Genomic DNA, 11,630 nt, shown 5'->3' with positions numbered 1-11,630 from the left:
GGATGGACATCAGAAGATGGAGAAAACAGGGAACAGGACAGGAGCCTACCACAGAGGGCCTCTGAAAGACTCTACCCAGTAGGTATCAAAGCAGATGCTGAGGCTCAGGGCCCAACTTTGGGTAGAGTGCAGGGAATCTTATGAAAGAAGGGGGAGGTAGAAAGACCTGGAGGGGACTAGAGCTCCACAAGGAGAACAACAGAACTAAGAAATCTGGGTCCAGCGGTCTTTTCTGAGATATTCCACCAAGGACCATACATGGAAATAACCTAGAACCCTTGTTCAGATGTAGTCCATGGCAGCTCAGTATCCAAGTGGGTTCTTTGGTAATGGGAACAGGTACAGTCTCTGACATGAATTCAGTGGCTGGCTCTGATCACCTCCCCCTGAGGGGGAGCAGCCTTACCATGAAGACAATGCAGCCAGTCCTGATGAGACCTGATAGGCTAGGATCAGATGGAAGGGGAGGAGGACCTCCCCTATCAGTGGACTGGGAAAGGGACATGGGTGGAGAAGAGGAAAGGAGGATGGGATTGGGAGGGGCCGAGGGAAGGGGCCACAGCTGCAATACAGAGTGAATAAACTGTAATTAATAAAAAGAAATAAATTAAAAATATCTATAAATACATATGACACAGACATTAAAGACAATTGGAACAAAAAAAGTACTGTTGCTTAACAGTGTTTCTTGTCTCTATCTCTCTGCTATCTTCAGAGTTGTTGGCCTCTTGGACATTGCTCTTTCTTTGGAAATTATTTCCCAAGGTTCTGACTTATGAATAGTGTCTACATTAATGACCTGTTGGCTCCATAGTAACAGAATAAAAGTTATCAAATATCAAAGCCAAATACCACAGGACTCTATGTACTTCTTCTGCTGAATAACCACCACACTGTTATCACAAGAGAAGGTTATGTTAGATTTTTCCTCTTGTTGACCAGAACTCACTGTAGTTGGCTGAACGTCCTGGGAGCTTTGAGTCCACCCTCCGATGGGTGCACTTTGTCCTGCAGATAACAAGGTACAACAGCATCTAAGCACTGCAGTACTGTAGATAAAGACACGTTCTAGAAATGCTGCCTTGAAGACAGTTTGCGAAGGACATACGAGCCATCAAAAGGACAAATGTAAAGTCATTATCGAGGTGTGTGTTCAGAAGGAAAACTTTTCCAGTGACTCTACCCCTTCAGAAACCACTTGCATTTCAACAAATCACCAGGGGGTGGGGCTGCAGAGATGGCTCAGTGGCGCAGAGCACTGGCTGCCCTTCTACGGGGCGTGGCTCAATTCCCAGCACCACACGGTGGCTCACTGCCAGCTGGTAACTGTAATCCTTAATTCTCAGGGATCTGATGTTATTAGGTGGCCTGTGTGCGCACTGTGTGCATGTGGCGTAGTCATACCATAGGCAAAATGCCCACATGTGGAAAAAAAAAAATCTCATAAATAAATAATTAAATACAATTTATATCCTGGGCTGGTGGCTAGGGTCCAGGCCAGGTTCTTGGCCTCTCATACAAAGAACTGAAAATAAGGGCTCCAGAGTTGCTAAAGAAGCAAGTTAACTCTGTTTGAATCAGGCAGTGGTACAGATTGTAGAAGACATGCTGTCAAGATTGACAGCTGGCCACACGGGTCGGAGGGCTCAAGGCTGTAGGTTCTTGCTTGGGGCTTCTTTCTACGGGGTTCAAGAGAAGGAAGAGTGATTCGGGTGGCTCTCTATTTCAGTTGGAGGCCATGTACTTATTTTCCCTCCTGTGCCTAGCCCTTCTGCACTGCATCTGATTTTAATAATTGGTAAGCCCGATTAAGCACAAGCAGAAGCTGGTAATAGGGGGTTCCTCTAAAAGTTTACCAGACAGCAGTCTTGCCCGTCTGGGTATGCACCCACAATTAGTTCAGGCTACATCCTATTCTTGCTACTCTGCTACTTTGAGGATAACCTGGACTAGAAGTCATCTAGCTTCAGTTGTTTCTAAGGGAAGTGAATGCTATTGCCCCGAGATGGGGGACGGCAGCCTGATGCAGGTGGCAGCTTGAGGGCGTTCTGAGGTTGCTGTAGGAACTGGAGAAGGCTGTGTGAGCACAGGACATGCAGGTGAAGCCATGAGGCCGCAAAGTGCTTTATAAGAGGGTGGTGTGCATGGCGGTCCAAATGGGGTGCCAAGCTAAACCATCTCTGCTCACCCGACTCAGAGACCACCGCCATTCTGGCATGTTTGTGTTATGTGGCATGGATCAGTCCTCTGCACTGTTGGTGGCTGAGAGCAATAACCTGACCTTTTCTCTTGTAACAGCAGTGAGGTTGTCTCTCCAAGTGGCACAGAATGCCGTAGTATTTGCTATTGATATTTGGTAACATTTACTCCTCCACCAGGAGCCAACACATCATTAGTAGAGATATCATTCATAAATGGTGTCTTTTTTCTTTCGGGTGAAACAGCCTGTAGTAAAGCTGCCGTTCATGGTGGGGGAAGCTAGGACAAGAGACTGGCAGAACAAAGGGAATTCCGACATTTATGGACTTTAGAGAGGAAGGGAGGGGTCTCTGGGCTCAGCAGACCTGGAAAAGTCCTCCGTAGGGCTGTAATTTAGGGAGCTAATCCTCCTATCCCACCAGCTCAGGGCTCTGAGCAGTTTACGGAAGGTACTGCCCACGGCTAGCGGATGGCTCCTGCCTCCTGCTGGTGTGGCAGCATGCCCTTTTGTGACTGGAAGCAATGAAGGAATGATAAAGGTGTGATTCATTTTACTTTAATGTAGTATGTGTGTGCAGAGGTGTGCATATGTTCAGGGCAGAGTCCTGGAGCTGGAGCTACAGGGTATGTGAATTGCCAGACGTGGGTGCTGAGTGCTGAGCTCCGGTTCTCTGAAGGTAGTGTGTGCTCTTAACCCCTCTCCGGTTCGCGCATGTTACCTTATATGCGTATGTTCAGACACTAAAGCCACAGGTTGCGGCTTACATAGAACGTTTTTTACAAGTGGCCCCCAGGTCCTGAACTGGAAAATTAAAACCGTTGAGGGGTGGCTGGAGAGAAGGCTCAGGGTGAAGAGCATGTGCTGCTTGTTTAGAGGACCTCAGCTGCGTGTCCAGCATCCACTTCAGGCACAGCCACCCAAGTCAGCTCCTGGGAGCCTCTAGCCTGCAAGGATCCCTGCAACCATGCGGACACACTCACAGACAGACAGACAGACAGGATTAAAAATTAAATACATCTTAAAAAAATGAAATAAGTCTTTAAAAATATTTAGGAAGTATATTGTTTGAAAGATTCTAAAATCCTAGAAAAACTGAGGCATCTAAGTTAGGGGCAGTTCTGCTTCTGCCTAATTTAGTGAGTGAACCAATTAACTGGCAACGAGAGAAACAGAGCTTTCGCCAAGGTTACTCTCAACAAGTCTCACTATCAAAGTCAGAGGATGGAGCAGAGTCCTCTGTACTGGATGACTTGCGGCAAATCACTGTCTTTCTCTCTACAGTGCTTTCCTCATCACAAATATGAAAGTAAAATAAATGCCTGTACTGATGGGTTTTTGAGCCCCTTAAAAGCTAAAGTAAAGTTCCTTTCCAATCTGTTGCTTTTTTTGCTCTCCCCCGATCTGTCCCCATCTCTGTTAACAACCTTTCATGCCCCTGGAGTGCTATTCTCCACAAGTAGTTCAGGCAATTGGTGAGACAGCATTTTACCTAAGTATAAAATTAAAACGATTTAAAGTAAGCAATGTAATCTTTTTTTGAAAGACATACACATGTCCTTGGAGAAGCTTTAAGAAAAATTGGGGTTTCTAAGCTTATGAATAGTTTATTACATTTCAACAACTGTACTGTGAATCAATAAAACAAAAGCTAAGGACAATGAGCTCAAGTTATTGATTCTTAAGTTTCAAAATAGAACAGTAGAGGAAAGCTATAAAAAAGGATTTGGGTGTCTGTGTGCAATAGGAATTTAAAGCGTCAAAACATAGAGTAAGGAAAGATTCCAGCAGCCACCTCAAATGTCTATTTCTGGTAATTTATTTTGCACTTAAAAAAATATCCGTAAGTTGTTAATATTTATTTTTATTTGTATTTACTTATTTATTTTTGGATTTTCGAGGCAGGGTCTCATCATGTAGTTCTGGCCGCCCTAGAACTCACCATGTAGACCAGCCTGGCCTCGAACGCCCAGATATGTGCTAGCGTCTGCCTCGCGAACACTGGGGTTAAAGGAATGTGCCGATGTGCCTGGCTTGGATCCAGGATTCTCTTGCTACATACATTGCAGATCTGTGTCTTTAAGACGAAGGGGTAAAAAACAGAGCAGAATAAAGGTACAAACAGAATAAAACAAAACGCCCGACCAACAGGCCAGGCCGGTCCTTTTACGCCAGGAAGCGGCTGTGGAGAGGAGGCTTTCAGAACTCAATTAGGTGCGTGTACGGCCCATTGGTGTCCAGCTGCAGCACCTGCCTGTTCCCGTATGTGCCATGCAGCACCGCGACCCCGGCTTCCGCACACTTGCTGCTGGCGGCCACGGCTTCCTCGCACAGGCTGACAAACTGCGAGTACAGGGCGAAGCCCTCCTCCTTTCCACAGTTGGAGTGGTACTGCACGCTCCTCCCTTTCGCCCTGCCCCCGAGGGTGGCCTGAGGGATGATCAGAACGTCGCCAGGCAGTTCCAGGATGGACACACGCTTGCCGCTTTCTGTCTCACTTAGTTTCACATTCAATAACGTATTAGCTAGGCGAAGAAAAAGGTGAAACATTTTGAAGGGAAAAACAAACACGAAGAAAACGATCAATCTTTTATTTGCTTATCAAGTTTCATATATAAAGCCTAGTTTTAAAATCTAGTCTCTAGATGTTAAAAAGGCCTTTATGAAACAGCCCAAGCACAAAAAATACACAAAATTTTGAATTTCATATAGAAAATACCAAGGTACTTCAAATCTGACCTGGCAGCTAGGCTCACCTATACAAAGTTAATCCAAAAAGAATTAGCTGCACCCTGGAACCTCAAATACTGTCGCATACTGGGGGGCCACGTGAATGTTTGCTCCTCTGCTCCTTTTACTTCATAAGCAAACCCACTGGTTCAATTCCACTATAAGCCAGATGACTCGTAGTTTCACAATTTAAGGCAATATTAACATGGACTAACGTTTTATAAATAAGGCCTCTTGGGAAAATGCAAAGGTAAAGTTTATCATTACAAACAAAAAAGCAAACAAATGATACAGGGCTATATGAATATGATATATACGGACATGTGCGTGTCTATGTATATGTAGGAGGCTGGAGAGAAGACTTGGTTGCTAAAAGTATTGGGTAGTCTTCCGGAGGACAGAGATGTGGTTCTCAGCATCCACAGGGCAGCTGTCCCTGCCTCCAGGACCAGATCACCTCCTGCCCTTTTCTGGCCTCTGGGGGCAACGCTCACACGTGGTACAGACCTCGGTGCAGGCAAAACAGCCATACACATAAACAGAAATAAAATCTCACCCTCCCCCAAAACCCCAAACAAAAAATCCATGCTATTGTTTTTACAGTATTATGAGACTGTTTATACAAATCACCATAAGCATCTATGTGTTCTTAGAAAGCTAAACTTAGCCTTTATATCTTAACCACTTTGAAGTAATAAACTGAGAGGTATATATTTATACTTAGGTTCTCTCTCCCTCTACAAGGGCAAAAATGAATTCTTACGAAGAACAGAACAAGCAGTAAAGACATTCTTACCCTGCCATCATCAAACCATGCTTTGAACGGCGTACTTTCATTGCCAGGCATGGTGGAACACGCCTTCAATCTCAGTATGAGGGAGAGGCAGGGCAGGCAGACCTCTGTGAGTTCCAGCCCAGCCAGTGCTACACAGACTTTTTTTTTTTTTTAAAGTTTTAAAGATGTGCTTTCTAGTTTGGCTGATTTCAGTCCCTACAAACTCTGTAGTAAGCATCAGTAAGGACTTTGTACGATTATCCTACTCTACAAAAGCATTTAACCTGGTAAAAACCGAGTCATAACCCATGCTGCAAGCCTCACCTCATTCATTAACTAACATCTCTCTCAAGCAGCTTTGTAATTCTGTTGTGAACTGGTCTCTGCCTTGCGGCCAGCAGCCCTCACAAATGGAAATCACTAGTTAGCTGTCTAGGCTCATGACAGAAGTTAGCAGTTCTGGATTAACAGGCTACGAGTGGTAATACCATGTCATTAGACTTTCATATTTCTCCCTCTACTGGCTGTAACTGAGAGCTCACATATCTCTGTGTAGAAGTGAATACAGTTACAAAGAGAAACAGAAGAAAGTTGAACTGAAATGAGATGATCATTAATAGCATGTTAGAAACTTAGATTGTAAGATCCATTATCAATCAAATACCACAATAACACAGGCAGGAGGTCAGTCTTTGACAGATCGCTGATCTCAGTGCAATTACACTGAAGATGAACTGAGGTAGAGTCTATACATCTCCATTTTAGCTACGGCATTTCAGACGTCATGGTCACAACTGGTCACACTCCCATTTATGTAAGGTTTTACTGGAAAGGTCTGAATCCATGAATAAGTATGGGGTGGGCTTTAAGAGAACCTTATCATATGATCTCACTCATGGAACACAGGGAAGGACACACGAATCCCTCAATAATAAATGTTTATTTTGCTTGTACTTCAACCTGCTGAATGTAATTCTTAGCCAGTAAGTCCTTTACTAAGAATGATAAACTAGGTTAACTATTCATTAAAAGAATTAAGGTGCTTTCTTCTGTGTTTTCAATTCACTACAGTCTTGCACATGTATTTAGAGTGAACTCATAAGAAAAGACAGATGCACACAGGTTTAGCCACTACAAAACAGAATGCAGCTTGGATTCGGTGGCCTTATTTTAACTCCTTATGATTAGGACATCACGAGGCAGCCCTGAAAAGACAATCTTTGTTTTTTTAAGACAGGGTTTCTCTGTGTAGTCCTGGTTGTCCTAGAACTCACTCTGTAGACCAGGCTGGCCTTGAACTCAGAGATCTACCCGCCTCTGCCTACTGAGTGCTGGGATTAAAGGCGTGCACCACTGTGCACAGCTACAAATGACCAACATTTTATTTTTTTCATCTTTATTTTTTATATTAATTATAGTTTATTTACTTTGTATCCCAGCTGTAGCCCCCTCCCTCATTCCCTCCCAATCCCACCCTTCTTCCCTCATCTCCTTCCTGCCCCTCTCTAAGTCCACTGATAGTGGAGGTCCTCCTCCCCTTCCATCTGACCCTAGCTTATCAGGTCTTTTTAGGACTGGCTGCCATGTCCTCCTCTGTGGCCCAGCAAGGCTGCTCCTTCCTTGGGGGAGACGGGGAGGTCAAAGAGACAGCCACTGAGTTCATGTCAGAGACAGTATATTTTATTTTTATATTTGAAGAATCTTACTACATCTTATGGACAGCAAAGATGACCAAGGTAAAACACTTAGTAAAACGAGCAGAGTGCCTGACACGGCAGCACCAGGACCTCACAAACACCGTCTGTAACAGAAGCAGCTTCATCTCATTTTCTTAAGCTTTCAAGGGTTCCTCGTTATCCTCTAGGTTCAAACTATTAGAGTTCCTAGCTCTCTCTCTCTCTCCTTACCTGTCCCAGTTCTTTCTTAAGTACAGTTGTCATGATTTGACAAAGCTGTCAAGCAAGTTTCAAATATCAGGGTAAAATTTCCTGTTAGTTTTGACTTTTTGGCTAAGGTGTCACCAATGGCTATCTGTCCATGAGTTTTGCTTCCTTACTCTAATCTCATTTAGGCTAACTTCTGTAACTATCTGCCAGCACTGCTTTTTCTTTTGTGACATGTCTCGTTCTCTTGTTCAGGCTGGTCTCCAACCCCAGGATCAAGGAATACCCCTGCCTCAGCCTCATGTGTAGCTAGAACTCTAGGCACATGCTATTGTGCTCTGCTTAAATTTATTAATTTAACGAAGCTGTGTTGTATTTTCCTAATGAGGGGCATATAAGCTGCCTCCACGCTTAGAGATAGCTGCATTGTTATATATATATTTTTTTTTTCTGAGCATAATTTGAAACCAAATGCTGCCTTGTTACAGTGTGATTTGGTTCAGTACATCTGAACCCATGGTCTATCTCTCATGAGGAACGGGCAGGGCCGTGGACTGTATACAGTCCTGGAAAGCTGTAGTGGGTAAGGTACTATTTTGTGACCTTGGAGCATTTGCTCTGTTTTCTATCCTCATAGGACATATGGTTGTGATAACACTAAGTCTGGTTCAAGAACCAGAACTATATTTATATGCTTATACAAAAAACCCTCCATAAATGGTTGCTATAAATTCGCTATCAGTGAGATAAGGCTGAGTTGTTCAGATTTGATTGAACACACATGCTGTACATACATTGTCATCTACTGCCCATTAGGGATGCTCTTATCCGATGGGGAGAGGGAAGGGACAGGGGACAAGAAAGGGTATTACCATATATGGTCAAAGTATATGGTATAACTCTATTGAACCTGTCATTTTGTAAAATGAGTATAAACGCATACATGCATGTACGCATGCACACTTGGGGAGTGTGGCAAATAAAGCAAGGAAACATCTGCTTGGATCTCCGTGGCTACTGAACTCTCACAACCTTCCATACCCTGGGCAGAACTATGCTGTACATATGGGCTCACATGTCTGTTTTCTAAATCAGTCTACAAACCAGCTGCAGTACTGGGAATTTTAAAGGAGTTCCACCACAGGCACACTGTTTCCACTTTACAATAAACTATATATTATAACTAAAACATTGGCACAATGTTGAATCATGCTTATCGGGGCTGCAGAGGTGGCTCAGCAGTTAAGAGCTGCTGCTGCTCTTCCAGGGACCCTGGGTTCCATTCCCAACAGACACATGGCAATTCCCAACCCTCTATAACTCGGGTTTCAGGAGATCTGGTGCCCTCTTCTGGCCTCTGAGGGCATCAAGCATGTATGTGGTAAACAGATATACCTGCAGGCAAAGCACCAATACACATTTAAAACAGAAAAGAGAGAACAAAGCAAGCAACCCCCCAAGCTCCCCGAGCTAGGCCTGCAATCCCAGCTACTCCAGAGGCTGTAGCATAAAAACTGTGTACTCAATGCCTCCCAGGGATGCAGAAGGACTTGACGGTCACCAGGTAAACTGTCAAGACCTTGATCTAAGAGGTTTTTTTAATTAAAAAAACTATTCGTTTATAAAGAATTAGGTATCATTATGCCATTTTTTTTTCATTCAGAATGTTTTTGTTTGGATGTTAATTGCTAAAAAGGGCTAGGATACAGTGCAGTGGTAGAGTACTTTCCTGTCATGCTCGAGGCCCTGGCTTCAAACCCTAGCACTACACCAAAACAAAATGAAGAAGTAAAGACAAAATGATGCTTCTTGGCTAAAGTTATACTCATCGGCAGAGTACTTGCTTAGCATTTAAAGGCCCTAAGTCCAACCCATACCCCTCAGAAACAAAGTAAGATCCCACTGAAGCCAATGGTTCATTTGCTAACAGATAGTCAAGTTTGCAGCTTTATTCACCTTACATCATAACGAACTCTAGCACAACGTTCTCATGCCCCTCTCACAGCGAGGAGAAAGAAAACACATACCCATTTTGGGAAGAAGGTCTGTGTCAGCTCCCTTGAAGAAACACACATAGATCACCAGTCCTCTCCGAATCTGTGAGAAATCACCACAGGAATCTCAGATTAGGAAGAAGTCTACAGAGAAGTAGCTCAATGGGGGAACATTTCACAGAGCTTACAAGCATGGGGCCTGAAAACCAAGGAAGAGAAGTAAGAATAGTCTTCAGTTCTAAGTAAGTTACGGGGAACAAAATCTTTCCCAAGTCTTTTTTGTTTGTTTTTGTTTTTTTAAGACAGGGTTTCTCTGTGTAGCCCTGGCTGTTCTGGACTGGCTTTGTAGACCAGGCTGGCCTCAAACTCATAGAGATCTGCCTGCCTCTGCCTCCCTGAGTGCTGGGATTACAGGTGTATGCCCTGTACCCAGCTCCTTCTCAAGTCTTAATCATGATTATTTACTTCAAAAATTAAGATTATAATATAATCAAGAGCAGTGAAGACCACAAATCTCACCTTCATTTATTTCTCCTAAGTCAGCAGAGCTTTCAGATAGCCTCATCCATACCAGGTCAGGCTGACAACGCTACATGAATAGAACTAAAAGAACTAAGAAGGGAGATAACTTTCAAACAAAATGCTGTTTCATAAAATAAAACAAAACAAAACAAAAAACCCCACAACCTTGACAAAAGAACAGAGTAAAGGATGGCTACTCTGTGGGAGGGAAGGAAAAGCCTTTGAAATAGCTTTTAAATTTTATAAACACGAAGGGATAGTTTGGAAGGCTGCAATAAAATGTGATTCTGTTACAGGAAATGTCGTGGGAAACCAAAAATGATAAAGGATGGACTCTAAATTACCGAGGTTGTAACTTACTATTCCAGACGGCAGCAATGAAAATAGTGGTTTTTTGGATATAAACAAAACTTCAAAATCTCAAGGAAAAGTCCTAACACAAATATGATAGGAAGAAAAATAATTTAAGAGAAGGGAGATGGTGAGGATACCAGAAGTTGTATTTATTAAAAGGCAGGGTTTGCCTACGCAGCCCTGGCTGGCCTGAAATTCAGTGGGTAGAGCTGGATGGCCTTGAACTCAAGAACTCCGCCTGCCTCTGCCTCCCCAGGGCTGGGCTTAATCGCATGCACCACCACACTCAGTGTTTCAGAATTTTTAACTCTGGTTTAAGGTCACCCACATACATGGCTCACGGGTGATCTTTACTATGACGGCAGGGCTGAGCTGGAGAACGCTGGATAGGAAATCTAATCTAATGGAGGAGAGTGAGGTTCCCTAACAATTCTGAGAACCGTTCGGCGGGGTCGCTTACGCCGTCACCCCACACCTGAGATACTTAGGCAGAAGGAGCACCCTCACGGTGAGGGCTACAGATTGGGCCAGTCGGGCATAGCCACAGAAGCAAGTCCAAAGAGGAGACAACTAGGCCACCCGGTAGGATGGGCAGACAGAAGGGAACACGCTCGTCCTCCCACGGGACAGGAGAGCAGGACCAGCACGGTTCCGCGGGAAGAGCCGGGCGTTACCTCCACCCACTGCGCCGCGGCGTCCCCCTCGGCCGGGCGCACTTGCAGGCGAGCGTGCAGGCATTGCTGCAGCAGCGCGCGAGCCTGGCCGGCGTGGCCGCCGTCCGCCATGGCTCCGGTCCGCAGGGCGCAGGCTCCGCCCGGCCCCGCCCACTGCTCGTGTCTCCACCCCCAGGAGGGCGGGGCCTCTGCCTGGCTCCCCGGAGTCCCGGATGTGCAGTTGGTTTCCCTAGGAGAATGAATGACGTGTAGGAGTGGAGGATTCGTGTTCAGAGAGAATTTTTTCTTTTTCTTTTTCACTTAATCTCATCCTCAAATACCTTGTTTTGGGTTTTGTTTTTGGAGGTAGGGTCTCACAGAGCCGGGGTGAGTAGCCGTAGCCCTGAGGCTGAGGCTGACCTTGAACTCCTGCCTCCTCCCAATAGGAGGGTTTACAAGGGTGCACCCCCACCCCACCTCAACCGGCTGTGCTACCTGCTTCATCTCTTGAAAAAACATTTT

The 11,630-nt window shown here is 44.7% G+C and overlaps 1 protein-coding gene across 1 annotated transcript; it reads right to left on the bottom strand.

The window, feature by feature from the left end:
• Positions 1-3,995: 3,995 nt before the first annotated feature.
• On the bottom strand, positions 3,996-11,261 carry Dtd2 (D-aminoacyl-tRNA deacylase 2). Its single transcript, XM_055608622.1, has 3 exons — positions 11,130-11,261; positions 9,613-9,682; positions 3,996-4,722 (listed from the first exon to the last, which is right to left on the bottom strand). Exons 1-3 carry the CDS (start codon positions 11,238-11,240, stop codon positions 4,397-4,399), a joined length of 507 nt encoding a protein of 168 aa, XP_055464597.1. The 5' UTR covers positions 11,241-11,261; the 3' UTR covers positions 3,996-4,396.
• Between the last annotated feature and the right edge of the window lie 369 nt (positions 11,262-11,630).

Source organism: Psammomys obesus, unplaced genomic scaffold, assembly GCF_907164565.1.
Source record: "Psammomys obesus unplaced genomic scaffold, mPsaObe1.curated_primary_1811, whole genome shotgun sequence".
Lineage (NCBI taxonomy): Eukaryota > Metazoa > Chordata > Mammalia > Rodentia > Muridae > Psammomys > Psammomys obesus.
Note: the sequence above shows the minus strand (reverse complement) of the source record. Positions and strands in the feature narration are given on the sequence as shown.

Bases quoted from the DNA above. Each gene is read 5' to 3' on its own strand.
- Dtd2 (XM_055608622.1), bottom strand. From the start codon at position 11,240: ATGGCGGACGGCGGCCACGCCGGCCAGGCTCGCGCGCTGCTGCAGCAA. The intron at 9,683-11,129 runs GTAACGCCCGGC...GATTTCTCACAG, and splicing joins CCGCGGCGCAGTGGGTGGAG to ATTCGGAGAGGACTGGTGAT. The intron at 4,723-9,612 runs GTATGTGTTTTC...TTCTTCGCCTAG, and splicing joins AGACCTTCTTCCCAAAATGG to CTAATACGTTATTGAATGTG.